General features: G+C 36.4%; 1 protein-coding gene across 1 annotated transcript in view; it reads right to left on the bottom strand.

The window, feature by feature from the left end:
• Window positions 1-21779, bottom strand: part of Cox7b2 (cytochrome c oxidase subunit 7B2) — a 105314-nt gene that overhangs the window by 27457 nt on the left and 56078 nt on the right. Inside the window, exon 4 of the mRNA XM_090344078.1 lies at window positions 18866-18908. Within this exon, the coding sequence (XP_090200204.1) occupies window positions 18866-18904 (39 nt within the window). The 5' untranslated portion in view covers window positions 18905-18908. The remainder of the gene's footprint in view (window positions 1-18865; window positions 18909-21779) is intronic.

Genomic DNA, 21779 nt, shown 5'->3' with positions numbered 1-21779 from the left:
TCAAAGGATCTTAGGCTCAATGGTTTCCCTCATTTGTCATAATCAGTAGAAACCTTGGGATCTCCTAGCAGAGATTTGCAATAGAGCAAAACCTTGATACATAAGGCCATATAGTATGATGCTAAATGAAAGGACCTCTAGGATATAGAAACAAAAGCCATATAATGAATGATTGTTGTCCTTAAGGTACTATGTTATCTCTCATCTTTTTTGCTGTCCCTTGGTTATCTCATATTGTTACAGTGTCTCACATTGTTACCTGATATATCAGATATATTTGTATTTGATTGTTTGAAATTGGATAGGGAAGGGGGAAAACAAGATGAAGGGTGGGGGTGAGTGGGAGGGAAATGGGGACCAAGACATGTGAAAGGGTATCAATGTATGTGAATTAATGCACCTTCTATCTGGCAAATATCATATAACCCTTCTATTAATTATAATAAAAAAATATATGAAAAAAAGAAAGAGGGAAATTGTCACAAGCACTAGATTGATCTCCATTGCTTCAAGCTTCAGAACTATCTCTTGTAGAGACCCACAGATTACTTAGAGAAACAAGAATCTCTGATTCTGTCAATAATAAATAAATATGAATAAGCAGAAGCTCTGAAAAGACATTTTTCCAAAGAAAACATAAATGTCTTTCTAACCCTGTGACAGAATACCTAAGAAATTCAACTTAAAAGATGAATCGTTTATTTTATTTTGCTCATGCTAACATGGCTAGATCGCTTTGTTGTTTAAGAACAACAAAATATCATGGTAGGGCATAAGTAGTAGAGCAGATCTACTCTCTTCGTAATGGTCTGAAAGAAAAGAGAAAGGAACTGGCTACTCTCCTAACTTCCTCTTTGACCTAGTTTCTTTCTACCAAGCTCCACCTCCCACAGTGTTCATTGCCTCTCAGCAATGCCCAGGTACGACCTCAAAGTCTTTAACATACACATTCAGATATACAGTATAATAATAATCAAGAATATTTTAAAGTGCTCAAAATTACTATCGAGGAAATCCAAATCAAAACCACAATTAGATATCACTTCACTCCAGTTAGAATAGCCATTTTCAGAAAGACAAGAGATTAATTTTTGGTTAAAATATACAATAAAGGAAATGTTCCTACACTGTTAGTGGAAATGTAAATTGGGATTGCTGTAAGGGAAAGCAGTTTGAAATATGCTGAAAAATCTGAAAATAGAACTATTATAAGATCTGGCAACTACATTTCATAGCATATATTTAAAAGAAATGAAGTAATTATCTTAAAGAGATATTTCCAGTCACATAGTCATTCTGACATTAGTAACAATATCCAAGAGGTAAAGTGAAACATAATGTCTATTCTCCAAAATTGTAGACAAAAATGTTTACACACGCACACAGACTATTTCCATTATAAAAATAAGTCCTGTCATCTGTGTCAAAAAGCTGAAGAATATTATGGTCAAATATGACAAAATTAGACTCAGAAAAATTCAGGTGATATTTTTTTCACTTTATGATATTCAAAGTTAAAGACCATAAGAAGTAGAATATAATGGTGGTTTCTAGTGGCTAAACTATATAACCACTTACAGACACCATTGAAGATACTTCTCGGTACTAAATATAATTAACAAACATACATGATTTAATAGCCAGGTGCTTGCTATTATTGAAGATAATTGTTTTTATACAAAAACAAATATAGAAGAACGGAAGATGGCGCCAAGACAATAGGACGCTGCCTAGCTCTCTCTCACAAAAAGAGAGAACCAGGGAGTCCCAAGAGCCAACTACCTTAAGAAATCCACAATGACAAACTCAAAAAGCAATGGAGAAGGACTCAAACCGGAAAGAAATTCAGATAAAGCTCACATACAACTTTCTCAAAGAGTTCGGAACACGAGGACACCTCCCCCACCCCTCGCCACTGGCTCTGAGCCGCAAAAAGCGGCGGCAGAGGGCGCCGGCCGCCAGCCCCGACCACTGCAGAAACTGGCATTGGACAGGGCCAGCGAGCCGCAGAAGCAGCAGAACCCAGACGCGGAACCAGAACAGCAAGCAGCAGAACCCAGACGCGGAACACAGGCGGCGCAGGAGACCCGAGGGGAGTGAAAGACTCCCCAACACCATGGAGCACCTACTAGGAACGCAGAGGCGTGAGTAACACAGCGGGTCCCCAAACCCATCGGGAAAGCAGAGCTGGTACCAAGCAATAGAACTTAACTCAGACCCCTCCACCCCGCCCGAGAAAGACTGGCAGGAGCAGGGGAGCAAGGAATTTAGAATCCTGTCCCTTCCCTCAACAGCCCCCTCCCTCAGGCCATTGACTGGAGACTGACAGGCGGGTGGTGCTAATACCCAGCACCCCACCAAGGGAGGCGGAGCAGTCCCAGCTCCTACCAGCCCAACAGGCTCAACTCCCAGCCCTCTGACTGGAGACTGACAGGCAGGCTACACTAAGACTCAGCACCCCACCAGGGGAGGCAGAGCTGTCCCAGCTCCCACCCACAAAATAGGTTCCGCTCCCAGGCCACTGGATCTGGAGAGTGAAGGGCGCTGAGTCCCTGCCTTACAACAACGGGTGGGGTGTGCGGGAAAATAGGAGCCAGCATCTGTCCCCCTCAAATCTTGAGCAGGGCATCCTCCAGCTGGGAATCTTGAGCAAGACAGCACCAAGGGGCTCCCCACAGTCAAAGACTCTCTGACAAAGCAGTGGAAACACAGCAGGGATCTGAAGGGCCTACCAGCAGCCAAGCTTGCCTTCTGAGAATTAGAAAGGCCAGGCTCCGCCCTTGGAGCCCACATCCTCAGCTGGGCCCAACCCCTGGGAACAGAGTGGTCTCCTGCTGGTCCTGCTGAGAGCCCCTTGTAACTCTCAAACCCCAGACCGCTGGCCAGGGGGCCGCCCTGGAAGCAGCACAGGATAACATCTGCCCACCACGCTCAGACTGAAGCTCGCAGATCCATCCCACGGCCCACTGTGAGGCCACTGGCTGGGCTGAGAGCTAGTCGTGCAGCAACACATAAGTTTTACCTAATATTTACCAAACTTTGTACTCAAATACGCTACCTACTTACCACCTTAGGTCAGTTATCCTTATGCTATACCTTGTCTTCATTACTATAATAATCTTACACTCCTACCTTAATCCTCTTGTACCTCCCCTAATCTCTCTCATTCTATTTTTCTATCTTTGGTCCTCTGTTCGTCTTTCAACCCTTATAATGCACGGATCTACATTTGATGGCTGTTGATCAATACTGTATACCTAGGTGTTCAATTATACTCTAGGTTCAGAGGGACTTAAATACAATAGAGATTGGATTGAGAGGCTTATTGTTTTGGTCATAAATCGCTTATCAGTGGTTGCATTAGACTGGTCTGTAAGTGCACAAAAAGAAAGAGTAATAACACCAATCAAAAATTGTGAACATCTAGTGTCTGCCAGCTAGAGGTCTATGTTGGTTATATCTGAAAAACTATAATCGTGTTTAGTATTAATCTTGCTCCCATTTTCAAATGGACAGAACAAGAAACTCAAGAAATGTCAAATCAAGGAATAACATCCCCCACCCAATATAAACAGACAATGGAACAGTCACTGGCAAACCTAGAGGAGAGTCTTCCAAGTGCTATACAAATGCAATTGATAAACATCATTAATGAAAAATGTGAAAATATAAAGAAAGAGATAAGGGAGGAAGCCATAGCTAAACAAGAGGAAACCATAAACAAGGTGATAAGTGAAAAAGAAGAAGACATAAAGGAGGCCATAATAAAGGTTTTTCAAAGAAAAATGCATGAAATCACAGAAAACACAAATAAAAAGGTGACCGAACTCCAACAAATGTCCAAAGAAAATAAAGCTACTGAGCTAACCACTCAAATGGAAATCAAGGAGCTAAAGAAATCCATACATAATCTAAAAGAAGAGATGCAAGGCATCAAAAATGAGCAACTAGAAGCCAGGGAGATGAAGAATAAAGTAGATAGCTTTGATAGCAGGTTAGACAATGTAGAAGAGAGAATTTCCGGGGCTGAAGATAATTTAGTTGTTATAGAGAAAGAACAGAAAATGAGTCAATCCAAATCTAGGAAAAATGAGAGCACGCTTCAGGAGGTCCAAGATACAATTAGGAAGCCTAATTTTAGGGTAATTCTTATTGAGGAGGGTCTGGAGAAAGAGGTCAATAGTATTGGAAATATACTTCAGGGAATCATCTCAAAGAATTTCCCAAATATACAGAAGGGCAGGCCCATCCAGATACAAGAAGCTTTTAGAACCCCAAACAGACCTGACCAGAAAAGAACATCCCACCGCCACATCGTAATCTGAACTGGATCAATAGAAACCAAAAAAAGGATCCTAAAGGCAGCCAGGGAAAAGGGATCAGTAACCTATAAAGGCAAACCAATCAGAATAACCCCAGATTTCTCAGCAGAGACCATGCAAGCAAGAAGTGACTGGAAGCGTATATGCAATGCCCTGAAGTCAAATAACTACCAACCAAGAATCCTGTACCCAGCTAAGCTCTCATTCATAACTGAGGGAACAGTAGAAACATTCCATTCCAGGGAAAAGCTGCAACAATATGTCGCAACAAGACCAACACTACAGAGAATTCTCAAAGATGTTCTATACATAGAAAACCAAAATAAATGCAATATAGGGAAAGAAATGGCACCTAAACAGCATACCATCTAAGGACCACAAGAACTGTCAAGACACAGGCCCTAATAAAAGCTTTTAAAAATGGTAGGATCTCTCAATCCTAACTGTCAATATTAATGGACTTAACTCTCCAATTAAACGGCATAAGCTGTCAGTTGGATCAAAAAGCAAGATCCATCATTCTACTGTCTACAAGAGACACATCTTACCCAAAAAAACAAACATCTTTTGAAAGTGAGAGGCTGGAATAAACTATCAAGCTAACGGCCCCCATATACAGGCTGGAGTTGCCATCCTCATATCAGATAAAACGGACTTCAAACTAAAATTAGTAAGAAAAGACAAAGAAGGTTACTACATACTACTAAAGGGATCTTTCCTCCAGGAAGACATAACGATTCTAAATATCTACACACCCAATCCCGGAGCTCCAAACTTCATCAAGCAAACTTTACTTTCATTGAAACCATACATAGATCGAAACACAGTGATTGTTAGTGCCTTTAACACACAATTCTCACCTATGGACAGATCAACAAGGCAAAAACTCAACAGAGAAACCTTAGAACTGAACAGCTATATAGACCAACTAGATCTAACAGACATCTGCAGAATATTCCACCCAGCAACAACACAATATACGTTTTTCTCAGCAGCATATGGAACATTTTCCAAAATAGACCACATCTTAGGCCAAAAAACAAACCTGGACAGATTCAGAAACACTGAAGTTATTCCCTGCACGCTCTCAGACCACAAAGGCATCAAATTGGAACTGAACACACATCTCCACCAACGAAAACCCTGTAACTCATGGAGACTGAACAACACATTGTTGAAACACCAATGGGTCATCGAAGAGATCAGAACAGAAATCCAACAGTTCATGAAATTTAAGAATAAGGAGCACACAAAATACCAACTCCTTTGGGACACGGAAAAGGCAGGACTCAGAGGAAAATTTATAGCACTGAGTGCATACAACAACAAGTTGGAAAAATCGCAAACCAACAAGTTAATGTCTCACCTTAAGCTCCTGGAAAAAGAGCAACAAACCAACCCTAACCCCAGTAGAAGGAAGCAAATTATTAAAATCAAAGCAGAATTAAATGATTTGGAATCCAAAAAGAACTATAGAAAGAATCAACAAAGCAAGGAGTTGGTTCTTTGAAAGAATTAACAAAATTGACATGCCCTTAGCAAATCTTACCAAAAAAGAAGAGAGCATATCGAAATAAACAAAATCGCAGACGAAAATGGTAATATCATGACAGAAATCACCAAGATCCAGAGTATCATGAGGGAATACTTCTCAAACCTTTACGCCAACAAATTTGAGAATCTAGAAGAAATGGATGAATTCCTAGCCAATATTAACATAGCCACACTGAACCAAGAAGAACTAACCCAACTCAACAGGCCTATTTCAAGCTCTGAAATAGAAATGGCAATAAGAGAATTTCCACCTAAGAAAAGCCCAGGGCCAGATGGATTCACAGCTGAATCCTATAAGGTCTTCAAAGCAGAGCTCACACCAATACTCCTCAAGCTCTTCATTGAAATTGAAAATGAAGGTTCTTTACCAAACTCATTCTATGAAGCCAGTATAACTCTCATCCTCAAACCAGACAGAGACTCATCAAAGAAAAAGAACTATAGACCTATTTCTTTGATGAACATCGATGCAAAACTTCTCATCAAAATACTGGCCAACAACTTATCAAATAAATTATACCCTATGATCAAACAGGATTCATCACAGGGAGGCAAAGCTGGTTCAACATATGCAAATCAATTAACATAATTCAACACATCAACAGGAGCAAGGACAAAAATCACATGATTGTCTCAATAGATGCACAAAAGGCATTTGACAAGATCCAACACCCCTTTATGTTAAAAGCTCTGTTGAAACTAGGAATCCATGGAACATTCCTCAATATAATAAAGGCTATGTAAGACAAACCCACAGCTAGTATTATACTTAATGGCAAAAAGCTAAAGCCATTCCCTCTAAAATCAGGAACGAGATAAGGATGCCCACTCTCTCCACTCCTGTTTAACATAGTATTAGAATTCCAAGCCAGTACAATAAGGCAAGAAGCAAGCATAAAGGGGATCCAAATAGGGAAAGAGGAAGTAAAACTATCCCTCTTTGCAGACGTCATGATTCTGTACTTAAACAATCCTATAGACTCTACTCCCAAGCTCCTTGAGCTGATTCAAAACTTTGGAAGGGTAGTAGGCTATAAAATTAACCCTCAAAAATCAACTGCTTTACTCTACGCCAACAGTGAGAGGAAGGAGGCAATAATCAGGAAAGCAACTCCTTTCACAATAGCCTCAAAGAAAATAAAGGACCTAGGGATTAGCTTAACTAAGAATGTAAAGGACATTTTGATGAAAACTTTAAAACACTAAAAAAGGAAATTAAAGCAGAACTAAGGAAATGGAAAAACCTTCCATGCTCCTGGATTGGAAGAATCAACATCATGAAAAAGACAATCTTGCCAAGGGCTAGCTATAAATTCAAGGCAATACCCATCAACATCCCACTGGCATTCTTTAAAGAAATAGAAGGGGCAATCCAAAATTTCATATGGAATAATAAAAGACCCCGTATAACAAAAACACTTCTTAGCAGAAAGAACAGCACCGGAGGAATTTAGACTTTATTACAGAGCTATAATAATCAAAACAGCTTGGTACTGGCACAAGAACAGGCCTGAAGACCAATGGAATAGAACTGAGGATCCAGATATTAAACCACAGACCTATAGCCACCTAATCTTTGACAAGGGAGCCAAAAAAATAGACTGGAAGTAAGACAGCCTCTTCAACAAGTTGTGTTGGCAGAACTGGTTAAGCACCACAGAAAACTAAACTAGGATCCTTCTTTGTCACCCTGCACTAGAATTAACTCCAAATGGATCAAAGACCTGGAGGAAAAAGCTGACACACTGAAAACTTTACAAGAAGGAATAGGAGATACACTAGGCCTCCTTGGCACAGGTCGAAACTTTCTTAATAAGGACCAAGAATCACAGCAAATAAGAGAAAGGCTGGATAAGTGGGACTGCATTAAACTGTAGAGCTTCTGTATGGCAAAGGACATAGCTAGTAAATTAATTAGGAAGCCTACAGAGTGGGAGAAGATCTTCACCACCCATACAACAGACAAAGGCCATATCTAAAATATATCAACAGCTCAAAAAATTGAATCACTCCAAAACTAATCTCCAAAGTAACAACCATCCCATTAAAAGATGGGCCAAAGACTTAAAGAGAGTCTTCTCTGAAGAAGAAACAAAAATGACCTATAGACACATGAAGAAATGCTCAACATCTCTGGTCATAAAAGAAATGCAAATCAAAACAACTGTAAGATTCCACCTCACTCCAGTTAGAATGGCCAGGATCAGGAAAACTAATAACAACAGATTCTGGAGGAGATGTGGCCAGGAGGGATCACTACAACACTGTTGGTGGGTATGCAAACTCGTTCAACCACTATGGAAAGCAGTATGGCAGTGCCTCAAAAGGCTAAACATAGAGCTCCCCTATGACCCAGCAATTCCACTACTTGGCATTTACCCAACCATCCAGAAACTAGGGCATACTAAATCCACTACCCCAACAATGTTCATTGCAGCATTATTCACCATAGCAAAAATATGGAACCAACCTAGATGTCCCTCAGTTGATGAGTGGATCAACAAGTTGTGGTATTTGTACACAATAGAATTCTATGCTGAAAAAATCATATTAAGTGAAGTAAGCCAGACTCAAAGGAACTTAGGCTCAATGGTTCCCCTCATTTATCAATCACTAGAAACCTTGGCCTCTACTAGCAGAGATCTGCAATAGAGCAAAACCATATAGTATGAAGCTAATTGAAAAGACCTCCAAGATATTGAAACAAAAGCCATACAATGAATGATTCTTGTCCTTAATGCACTATGTTATCTCTAATCCCTTTTGCTGTCCCTTTGTTATCTCATATTGTTACAGTATCTCACTTTGTTATCTGATATATTGGATATATTTGTATTTGGTTATTTGAAATTGGATAGGGAAGGGGGAAAACCAAGATGGGGGAGTGGAAGGGTGGGTAATGGGGACCAGGACATGTGAAAGGGTACCAATATATGTGAATTAATGTACCTTCTATCTGGCAAATATCATGTAATTACATGTAATTATTAATTACAATAAAAGACAAAACCAAACAAAACAAATATACAATATTCTATGAAAATCATATATTATAAAAATGTATTTTGTAAACCAGATTATCAGATTTTTTGGAGCCAAATATTACAGTCATATATCATGAAAAGAATCTTTGCAATTCATTTTCTTGTTCTAATGCAATTGCAAAAAGTCATTGTGGTTATGATGACTTTAAATCTTTCATTATGGAAATCATTATACCCAGTTTTTAGAATTTTACATTTCCCTGAGGTATAATGTACATTACAGTACACTACATTTTTAGCATCATCTTTTACAGTTTGGTGATAAATAGGATGTTTGAATGTTTTTGTCTAATTAGGTCACACTGCAATGAACTTCTTCCTGCATTATGTATGGGTATATATCAGAAAGCTTCTGAATAATGTGTTTTTTTCCGATTACCAAGTAAAAATCTATTATAAGAGAAAGTGAGCCCAAATCCTTCATTATTTATCATATCTGAAAGAACAGTAGTTGGGGCTCAAAGGGGCTATGGTGTAGTAAATGAGAACAGAAAATCAAATCAGACTTTGACTTAATAGGTAAAAAGATTAAAAAGATTAAAGTTATCCTATAGGAAACAGCCTTCCTTGAGAAACAGCAGTATCCCTGTCACATGAGTCATTTCTAACATACTGTGTATATTGGTTCATCCTTTGTCCATTGTCTCATCATCTTGTTGTTCCCCTTCCCTTTCCTAATTCAAATAAACTCAGGAGGGGGGTGGATAGAGGGAAAGTGAGAGAAAAACATGGGAAGAAGAATCAATGTTCAAGAAATAATGTACTCACTGCCCTATGAACATAACTGTAACCCCTCTATACATTACCCTGACAATTTTTTAACATATTATTCCTGGAGGAAAAGCACAAATATAAGTAAAACAATTGCCAAAAAGAACAAGTATATGTTAAAAGATGAAATGCCAACAGACCATGGCAATTCCATAAAAGACAGCAGAACATTTAAATTGAAGAATATTTAAATACAGACTTAGTATGTAATAGCAACTTTCATGGGGATTTAACAAGCTAAAATGATGCATTTCCAGACCTCAAGAAGTTTATATTTCATAGAAAAAGAATGACAGGGGCCGGGAGTTTGGCCTAGAAGTAGAGTGCTTGCCTAGCATGCATGAAGACCCAGGTTCGATTCCTCGGTACCACATACATAGATAAAAGCTGTGGCTCAAGTGGTAGAGCACTAACCTTGAGGAAAGTCCAAGGACATTGTTCAGGCCCTCAGTTCAAGCCCCATAAATGGCAAAAAAAAAAGACACACAAAAAAAGGAATTGCAACAAACAATTAGAGATAGGTTGAAATGCTGGAAAAGTATGAGCAAATGGAGATTCTGTAAAAAAAAAAGTTCATGCTCATGATAGTATGGTAGCAGGAAAGCAAGGAAACACACACACACACATACACACACACACACACACACATTTACTTTTAAAGGAAATTGTATGTTATATATCAAAAAAATGTCGTATGGCTAAACTACTTACTTATTTATAATATTGAGCTTTAAATTTGGGGCTTTGAGCTTGGTATGCAGATGTTAGCTAGCAATACCCTCAAGGATTTTCCCCCCACTTGTTATGAGATAATGGACTATGATCCACCTATTTTAAGCTTTCTATTGTAGAGATGAGATGTACCAACACATTTACCTATTGGTTGAGGTGTTCCACATGAATGCTTGAATCTCAGATGGTCAAATACAATTGCAAGTATGAGCCATTGGCATTTAACTCAAAACTTTAGAAGTTATTTTTATCATTTTAAGTTAGTATGTTTGAATGTGAGCATAGTAGCTATGAAGAATTATTAATGAATGTTAAGCTGCAGAGTAGTCATAGTATGTGTGTGTGTGTGTGTGTGTGTATGCTTGATATGAAAAAGGAAAAATCCAGAGGCAAAATGAGTACTACTATACTAAACTCAATGTTAGAAATTTTAAAGTATACCAAAGCATATAAAGAAGAAGAGAGATCAACGATTATATCTTTTCCTGCTTTTGAAGACCAATTAGTTATAAAGAAGATAACAGAGGAAATAACAATGGCTCTTGGATTTTGGCTTCTTACTTGTCAGCTGTTTTATTTTAGTAGCTCGAAAAATAAACCCATTTGTTTCCATAATACTGGAAGAAGACAAGTAGTAATCACAAACTTTACTCCTTATTTAAAAGCCATAAATGCAGGATAAAAGCTCTGAGAATACTATCACAGGGATATGGGATTTCCATTTAAAACTAAATTGAAGTTCAAATACTATAACTTATTTTCCTTCTTTTAATCTATTTGCAAAAGCATGTAGTTCACCATAGTTGGCAGTACAGTAGTTCTGGTCAATATTGAGTCAGTATTCCAGTTCTTATCATTTGTGGCATTCTATTAAATACATATTAAATGTAAGAATTTTTTAAATGATGACAAGACTGGCTTATCATTCAAATCAAGTATGATGTGTTAGAAGCTTATATTCTATATAGAAAAATGTTAGTATGTCATGAAAATAAGATGTCCAAAAATGTATTTCCTACTTCTAAGAGTCATAATTTCCTAACAAATTTAAGTCCTTGAGAAAAACACATGAACTTTCAATATAATTATTCTGCTAATAATAAGTGCCCACTATCTGCTAGGCTGAAAGTCAAAATAATTTATTAGCTTGTTTAATATCTACTTGATTTTAAATCAGGTTTTCAGTAACAGTATGTTAAGTGTATCAAGAATATTTTGATTTGATAGCATATGATTTCATATGATGATCTATACATAACTTTTGAGCCTTTGTCTACCAAGGACTAGGAGAGAGCTACAGAAGGGAGACATGGCTCAAAACGAATTGTACTGATAGTCATTACTTATGTAATTGTTACCCCTTAGCATATCAACTCTATAATAACAATAAAATAAATACTTTGATGTGTAAGTACTATTTTACTGAAGTTCATCCTGATATCATGGAGTAAAAGATGAACATTTTGGCAACTTAGATGACTATGCAAGGTTCTAGCAATACTTAAAAGAACTTATGATGATTCATACTTGTAACATAATGCCATCATTTGACATGTACATTCTAGAAAATGCTACATGGTAATTTGTGTTTGCTATTTTATAAGTAGGTGCATTTTTCTTCAGAATAACACTTTCCTCATGTAACTTGAGAACATCTTAAGACCTTTGAAAGTACATATTTCTGAAATCATGCATATCAAGTCTTCCTGCTTCTGTCTGTGCTACTATGACGAAATACACAGACTGAGTGGCTTAACCAACAGACATTAAGTTTCAGAGGCTGATGATTTGGGTCCACATGAATATATCCTTGGGGATAGCAGACATACACTTCACTCTTTGTAGGTCTACGTGTTATATGGAAAACTCTGGTCTTACTTCCTCTTTTACATTTTATGAATTTTTATTTTGAATTCAAAGGTAATGTACAGAGGGGTTGCAGTTACATAAGTCAGGTAATGAGTACATTTCTTTTTGAAGAATATCACCCCTTCCCTTGCTCTCTCCCAGTTTTTCCTCACCCTCAGATTGTATTGTTTATCTTCAACTTAGTGTCTAGTGAGTACCGCTAATGTACTTTCTATTCCTACAAGGATTTACATTATGGAAAGTTTCCTCTTTGATATCATTATTGACCTAATTAATTCTCAAAGGACTCATCTCCAAATAATTACTAATGAAGAAAGAACATAAATGGGATCAGTACCTTCATGAAAAAAAAAAAACTTACAGAGTTCCTTTGGCTCTCCTACTATATATAAAGATACAGTGAAAAGATAGCAATCTATGAACCTGAAAGTAGGCTTCCAAATACTAAATGGGCTAACACCTTAATCTCAATGAATTCCTATTGTGCAGAAGTTACAGTCTGTGGCATTGTTATTGTATCCAAATTGAGTGAAAAGTCACTTAAAAGTAATAAAAAAAAAGATCATTAGGATTTACCTTTCAACATAACTTCTCTGTGAAAAGTTTACAGGAAAATGAATGAGTAGGCAGAAATTTGTACTCTCATTTTACTAGCCAAACTCAGTAAATTACATGATAATGTTAGAGACCCCTGTAGTGAAGTATACACAATCTACAGGGAAGTATTGAATTACTTTTGTCACAGTTATTTTTGTCAAAGAATTGGGGAAAAAATGAAAGCTTGTTTCAGGGACACAGGGTACAGATGATTAAGCAAAGTAACACAATTTATATAATTGCATTGACAATCACAAGACTATATGATATCATCAAATAAGTCATATAGAAAGAAAAGAAAAATTATCAAAGAGTAATTACAGAATGATTTTAATATTAGGAAGGTGAGCAGCAGTGGAAAAGTTGTTAAGGAACTTAAGTCAAGACAGAAAAGCAAGAGTCTGATCAAATGGAAATCAAATGAATTTCAAGAAGAGATATTTGTATCAAATGTCAATGTTGTGTTAACACACACTGAAAAATGCAAAATAGAAGTGTTGGGACTATACAAGCTTCTATAATGGAATAAAGGGGGAAAAAAGCATGCGTACTATATTTTTCCTTAGAAAATAGATCATAGAAATAATACACATATGTATATACATATGTATGTACACATTTGTATATATTATGCATCCAACTCAGGGATTACTTAAGGGGAGAATGGAAAAGTGTAATATAGAAGAGAGGGTGAATAGTTTTTCAATACATTTTGAAAGAGGCTGAATATGGTCAGAACAGATTATTTGCATCTATGAAAATCAAACAAGGAAACCTGTTGCAATTGCTTTGGGAAAAGAGAAATGGGAAAAGAAAATTGATAAAAGGTGAAATTGACTGGAACCTATTGTAAACATGTGGAAATGTAACAATGAAATTCCCTTCTGAATAAATAAGCTAATAAAATAAATGAAAAAGAGATAGACAACAACTAGATATAGTCAATACATGCAACTCATAAGAAATCTGTTTAATTAAAAGGGGAACAGAATATGAATGCAAATAAGAACATGAAGGAATGATACCAAGTATATTTTCTAATCTGAAATTATTCAATAAAGAAAAAGTAAAATGCATGCAGCAGAGAAAGAGAAAACTGCTGCAATCATGCCACTGAGTATCAAATTATAAAGGACTCTTGGATATAAATGGAAGCACTGGCTGCCAAGGAGTACTCAGTTCAATTTTGATGAGATAGTTAAAGCAGACTATACATATGTAAAAGCTGCCATATAGATGTCCTTTGTCTTCCCAAGAAAGGTGTAAAGTCGTACAACTCAAAAACTGGAGATGAGAAAACAAAACACAGTATCCTAATAAGGGTAGACTTTGCCGGCCTCATTTTGCCATGCAACTAAGGCAAATACAAATGCCTCATATTCTTCAGTAACAGATCAAGACAAACCTGGTGATTGGAAAGGAAGACTAAATTATATAATGCATTTATTATCCTCTATTAAAATATGAGGTCGAGGGGCTGGGAGTTTGGCCTAGTGGTAGAGTGCTTGCCTAGCATGCATGAAGACCCAGGTTTGATTCCTAGGTACCACATACATAGAAAAAAGCCGGGAGTGGTGCTGAGGCTCAAGTGGTAGAGTGCTATCCTTGAGAAAGTTCAAGGACAGTGCTCAGGCCCTGAGCCCAAGCCCAGGACCAGCCAAAAAAAAATATGAGGTTGATATGAGGCTTTTACTCTGTATGTGTACATTTTCTAGAAAACAGCATGAGCTATTGCTATTAACTAGCTAATTTTAACACTCCACTTGGTTTGGAGAGAAATAACTCCCTATCTATGACTGAGGTGCGCAGGGGCAGAGAAAAAGGGAGTACAGAAAGTATGATTTAAAGAACCAAATCCTATAATACTTTCTTTCAAATATTCAGAATTTTTTCTCCAGGCTATATGTGTATATTTTCATATAACTATCATTTCTGTTCATATTTCTCCTAAAAGGGCCAACCTTGTTAATTATGCCCAGGAAAATATCCCCTTCCCCAATATTCCTGGGTGCACACAAAGCCCCTTGCCAAGAAGCCCCCACCCAACATTGCTAACCCAGGTAACTGGTGCACCTGGGGGCAGTTTTATCCCTTCTCTGAGGTCCCATCCTGGACCACCCAGTCACACTTCCTTTGAACTGTGAGAGGTTCTCAGACACTGAGGTCAAGGGTCCAGCCCTTCTCTCTACATTTAACCCAATCTGGCCATAAGTAGTTCCACTTTCCCTTCTCTTCCCCTTTTCCCCTTACTTTGCTTCCTTTTTCTCCACACCTCCAGCTCCTTAGGGTAGGCAGTGTGCTCTCCTCCCAATAAATTATTTTCTACCTCAACTGTGTAGCAGTTTCCTTACTGCCAAGCCTAACAAACCAAACTTGTACATTATACAAGTACTTCATAGGCCTCTTAATTTTCTTTAATCAATACACTGTAAAATATAATTTTCAAGCAAGATATCTTAGGAACTTCCCATACTATTAAATTTGCAGTATTAACAATTGCATTAGTATTGCAATTCTAGGTAAATTTATGCAGATTTTTTGTTTATTTTCATAATCACTCAACCAAGATATTCACAGAACAACAAAAGTAAAGAACATTTAATTATGAATGACCTATTTAAATGGTTTCTCACTGTTACTCCTAATTTTCTTTTAAAAAAAGCATTTGATGCTAATACATGAAATGAAACATATAGTATCAGTAGACATTTTAAATATAGCATGTGTTTTGAATATTTAATCATGCCAGCTGTTGATCCACTAAATAGTTTGATGTATCAATTAGCTTTATCAGCATTAAAACATTTGCTAGTATTTTTAGTATATTATTCAAGTTACAAGAATAACTAATGAAACTAAATTAAGACACCTTCTACATAGCTTACTGAAATAAAATAAACTCTCATAAAATAACATTTTTCATGACCAGCACTTATTCAGTTCATAGATGCATTACATACAATTCTTTGGCCATTTATCTGGACATGAATTATTTGTATATCTTGGCTACTGTAAGTAAAGCTATAGTAGATTTTCAGGTACAGTTATCCTTTGGAGATAGTCATTCCAGTTAGACTGGCCATTATCAAGAACTCTAATAACAACGGTTGCTGGTGGGGATGCAGCCAAAAGGGAATGCTACTCCTATTTCGGTGGGAGTGTAAACTCATTCAACTACTATGGAAAGCTGTATGGAGATTTCTCAAAATACTAAACATAGAGCTCCCCTGTGACCCAGCAATCCCACTCCTTGGCATTTACCCAAATGTCCAGAAAGAAGGACATATGAAAGCCACTAGCCTAGTGATGTTAATTACAGCATTATTTTCCATAGCTAAGTTATGAAACTAACCCAGATGTCCCTCAGTAGATGAATGGATCAGGATGTAGTACTTATACACAATGGAATTCTATGCTGCCATCAGAAAGAATGACATTGCCCCATTTGTAAGGAAATGGAAAGGATTGATAAAAAGTCATATTAGTGAAGTAAATCAGACCCAAAGGAACATAGGCTCAATGGTTTCCCTCATTTGCAATAATTTGTATACATCTAGGACTATCCTAGCAGAGGATTACAATAGCTCAAAACCCCTGTGTATGTAAGATCATATAGGTTGACACTAAATGAAATGAACTCTAGGATATAGAAACAGGACGTTTATCTTGTGTGGTTGTTGTTCTTAATGCACTATGTTACTTTTCTTTTAGCCCTTATGGTTAATGTCAAGTGGTTACTGTATCTGACCTTTATTACCTGGTATTTTGTATATACATTGATTCATCTATTTGAAATAGGGAAGGGAAGGGAGGAAAACAAGATGATTGTAAGGGGTGGTGGGAGGGAAATAGGACAAAACATGAGAAGGGGTATCAGTGTGTGAGAAATAATATATCGACTACCTGACGAATGTAAATATAACCCCTCTATACATTGTTCTGACAATTAAAAAATACCTAGGCATTAACTTAACCAAAGATGTGAAGAGCTTCTATGATGAACACTTTAAAAACCTGAAGAAAGAAAGTAAAGCAGATTTAAGGAAGTAGAAAAACCACCCATGCTCCTGGATTGTAAGGATTAACATTGTGAAAATGGCAATACTGCCAAAAGCTATCTACCAATTCAATATAATACCTATCAATATCCCATTTTTCATGAAATAGAAGAAGCAATCTAAAAATTCATATGGAATAATAGAAGACCCTAAATAGACAAAGCAATCCTTAGCTGGAAGAACAGTGCTGTAGGAATATTAATACCAAACTTTATTATAATGTTACAGTTACAAAAACAGCTTTGTACTGGCACATGACTGACCTGAGGACCAATGGAATAGAACTGAAAACACAGAAATGATTCCACAGACTTCTGACCAGTTAAAATTTGATACCGGGGGCCAAAATCACAATGTTTCTTTAAACAGCAGTAGTTACCTGCATATCATGGTAGGGACTTGCTTTGCAACTCACCTACCTACTGGGCCTACCAGAGACTCCAAACAGCATTCCTGTCTTCCAGTAATGCCTTAGGTACTAATATTATCTCAAGTCATTTAGCTAAGGCTTGCATGGCAGCCTGAACATGCTATGTAGCCTTCTTTTATTCTGGGCCTTGTTCCAAAACAGTTTTGGAGCCAGGTGGTAAATTAACTAAAGTAACATACCTACATGATCAATACGTTCCCTCCAAAATCCAGTGTCTACTGGAGTTTGTGTCTATTTACTGGTTATAGAAATAGTAAATGTAATAACTTAATGTTGTTTTAAAGGATTTCTCAACATGCCTACAACTCTGTGCTTTAAAAAAGAAGAGATAAAAAGTATCCGATTTTCAGTTGGGTTTATTTTTCAACATTCAATATGAAAACGTCTTAAAGATAAATAACTGAAATAGTAAATATCAAGCAGCTATAAGATCTTCTTTAGCTCTGTATCTATTTATACCTTTTTATCTCACTTCAGTGGTATAGATTAAAGACAGAACAAGAAAATGCCATCTATTCTTGTACTCTGTAGTTAAATCTTGGTAAACACTAATTGGTAACACTATGATGAAAAGTAGAGCTCTTAAGCATGAGGACCACAGGTACAAGGGTCCCTTGTTCTCTCCACAACGTGTGGAAAGAAATGCTTGGATGAGAGTGACACTGTATGCTGTGTAAATTTGGATTTCATAGGTAGACTTCTATATACATTGTTTTCTTTAAACAGAACAAACATGAGAGCAGGGTTTCATGGATTGCAGTAAACATTTTGGGCAAAGGTGCTTGTGTTTAACTGAATATTTTAAAAAATCACTTTGCTGTCTTTGAATGCTTACAATTTCAGTTTAGAAAGAAAATACTTGGTTTCAGCAGTGTACTTGTAAAGGAGTCCAAAGGAAGCTCCCAATATATTTACCACATAGTTGGCTCTAAAGTGGGTTGATTAAAAAACACAAACGGTAATACCAAGTCAGTCAAGATTTTCCTAAAAATCTACTTAAAACCAAGCATTTTTTGTTTATTGCAATATTTCTTTATGTTAGAATGATAAAATATTATGTTTACAGATGTTATTCCTGCTTAATGAAATCTGTGTGATTAGTACAAAACAGTTTTAACACTTTAAGCATTAGTTGAAGTAAAGTGAAATACTTTAGTGAAATAGATTAACTTTATAATTGAATTATAGATTCACTGGGGAACTGCAAGAAAATAATGTGAGAATATGTCCAAGATTTGATATTTCAAACAACAAAAATCGGACATTCAGGGAGTTAGTAAAGAGTTCTGAAATGATGGTCAGGCATTTGCCTAAGGCAAATTTACCAGCAGTATTTACCTCAAACTCCAGGGAGACTTAATAAAGTGCTTTATTTGGGCAGATTTGCTTCACAAATAGTGAGAGACTGAGCTTGAAAGTGCTTCGAGTTTATGGGTAAAAAAAAGGCATACGCTAAAAATAACTAAAATGAATTTAAAAATGAGTTACCAGCAGCATGTGGAGTGATTCCAGTTGTCTAGATGGCATAGTTCTGAAGTAAGAAAGTGGTAGTGAAACAAGAGAAGCAATAAGGCAAGCTTATACATGAAAATAAATTACACATATAAATAAATATGAATTTTGGAAATGTAGTGGCCATTATTTACTGATCCAAAGGAAAAAACATACATTTCAAAATGCTGCAGTGATAAAGGTGAGGAAAAGACTCAGGAATATATCTCTTTAGAGCTATTTAAATGCCCTATCACCAAATGAAGTAAGCCAAATAAATTGAGGACACAACTGTGAATTATCTATAAAAGTTTTAGGCCACATTAAAATAACTATTTGTTGAATGGCTTAATAGAAATATAGGTGCACAACTGAAAATTAATGATCTTACTCTATTCCTGCTTCAGATTTCCTTTTTTCTTGACTATAAATAGACATAATGGAGTAATGGTGTGCTTGGATGACAAACATTTTTAAACAAATACTGATAGGCCATTTTAAACAAAATATGCTTAAATTTGTTATAATTAATAATGTTTGGATATTTTAGCACACAATTTATTTTTTATTTATTTTTATGAGCAAATTTGCAAGCAAATATTTTTCTTCTATTTTGGGATTTGGACTCAGGGCCTGGGATGTCCCCTAGTTAGCTTTTCCTCCCAAGGCTGGCACTCTAGCACATGAGTAACAGCTTTACTTCTGGCTTTTTGTTGGTTATTGGAGATAAGAGTCTCATAGTCTTTGGTACCTAGGCTCTCTCTGAACCTTTATGCGTAGATCTTAGCCTTCTAAGTTGCTAGCATTACAGGAATGAGCCATAGGCACTGGGTTTGAAAAAATATTTTAACAGAAAATGATTATTTTCCTTAGTTGTTATGTAATGTTATTTCATTTAAGTTTTAAGTATGTGACAATACTAAATAGAATCTTGCTCTGATTATATTGTTTGCAAAGTTTTGAGAATTGTCATCTACATTGGAGGAATTAGATAAATTTTGATTATCAGGATGAAAGCATAGTACATTTTAGTTGGATCTTTAAAAGTAATTTCTCCAGGAGTGTACCCCTGATCACATAACAAAAAATTTCAGGCTTTATGAGGGTAGGGAGAGGGAAAAAAAATAAGAAAGCCCTGTGTTCAGCTTCACAGATTTAAGAAAGACACCATAGAGGACCATGCTAATATCAATTCTTTTTCTGTATGGATCTGTTGAAACATACTATCACTTTTCCTTGGTGTTGTCTTCTCCAGTTGTCTAGGGTGCTGTTAGTACCATAGACAGGAAATGTGCCCATCAAGAATTCTAGAATTTCTGTGATAGCAGAAACCACAATAATATCTTTTCATTAAATAGCAAAACTGTGAACATTCACAGATTATACTTTTAAAATATATTTTCTGTTTTGAAAATTTTAAATAATAGTTGCTACCCCCCACTCAATTGACTTGAACTCAGAGACAGGGTTGAAACATAATTGGGTATTGTCCCAGACTTCTTTTTGCTCAAGGCTAGCCCTCTCAATTTAAGCCACTAGTTCACTTCTGGTTTTCACTTGTTTAATCTCATTGACCTTTCTGCCAAAGCTGGCTTTGAGTTAAGATCCTCAGATCTCAACCCCTTGAGAGTAGCTAGGTTTATAGCTATAGTGAGGGCCTCCAGCACCTGACATGATGGTTGTCTGTTCTAAAACTAGCACTTATGCTAGTAATTGGAGAAATACATTGAATCATGTCATATAATCTAATAGCTTGTGTACTTGTTTGTTTTGAGTTTCCCTATACTTGGGTACTATGCAGTAGAAATTCCAGTAGGCAACTGAATACTGAAAGAGGAGCAACTAAAGGAAAAAGTAGATAATCTATACTTTAACTACTCAACCTCCTTATTTTTGTGAGTTAATTGGATTCATCGACCATGAAATAGATTCCTGTAAAGTTTTCCTAAGTAAACCTCAACTTAGTTTGTCTTTTCTGTAAAAGAAAGAAAACTGTGCCCAAGTTTGTGAAGTTTGTTACCAGTAATGGATTAGAGTTCAAAGCAGATAACCAAATAGATATTTTGGGAAATTTCAGCCATGTCAGCCGAAATGACTAGAGATGGTAGTCTCCACATGTAGTTTCTTATATCTTGAACATTTTGATCATTAATATTTCATGGTCTGTCTGAAGACAATGAAGTTTCCTAGTTTGCATATATATATATACATATATATGTGTGTGTATATATATATAATCACATTTCCCAAGACATGTGAAAGGGTATCAATGTATGTGAATTAATGCACCTTCTATCTGGCAAATATCATGTAACCCTTTTATTAATTACAATAAAAATATTAAAAAATAATCACATTTCCCATGCTTTTTTTGGTTCCTGTACAATTTAATTAAGTGGTAGCAGTATGATTTACTACTGGATATAATAATTTATCTTTTCTGTAACTCTTTAGAGTAGGCTTTAATTGTAAAATTCTGTTTATCAATATCATACTATTTTACAACATTTCCACTTTTCTCCTCCTGGTACTTTGTTTATACTGTCTCCTCAGTGTGGAAACTTTGCCTTTATGTCCCTTTATCTGGTAGAGTTTATTAAAAGTGTTGTCCCCAGGAAATAGGAAGTGAAACTTCCCCTTTTGCAGATGACATGATTCTGTATTTAAAGAATCCATTACCAGGTTGCTTGAGCTGATTCGAAACTTTGGCAAGGTATCAGGGTATGAAATTAACCCTCAAAAATCAACCATTTTCCTATATGCCAACAATGAGAACACCTAGGCAGCAATCAGGAAAGCCACTCCTTTTGCAATAGCCTCAAAGAAAATAAAGTACCTAGAAATTAACTAAGAACATAAAGGACTTTTATGATGAAAATTTTTAATCCCGAAAAAAGTAAATTAAAGCAGA

The sequence above is a fragment of the Megascapheus bottae genome, chromosome 13, assembly GCF_031878675.1.
Source record: "Megascapheus bottae isolate mThoBot1 chromosome 13, mThoBot2.hap1, whole genome shotgun sequence".
Lineage (NCBI taxonomy): Eukaryota > Metazoa > Chordata > Mammalia > Rodentia > Geomyidae > Megascapheus > Megascapheus bottae.
This window is presented reverse-complemented; position numbering and strand designations above follow the sequence as displayed.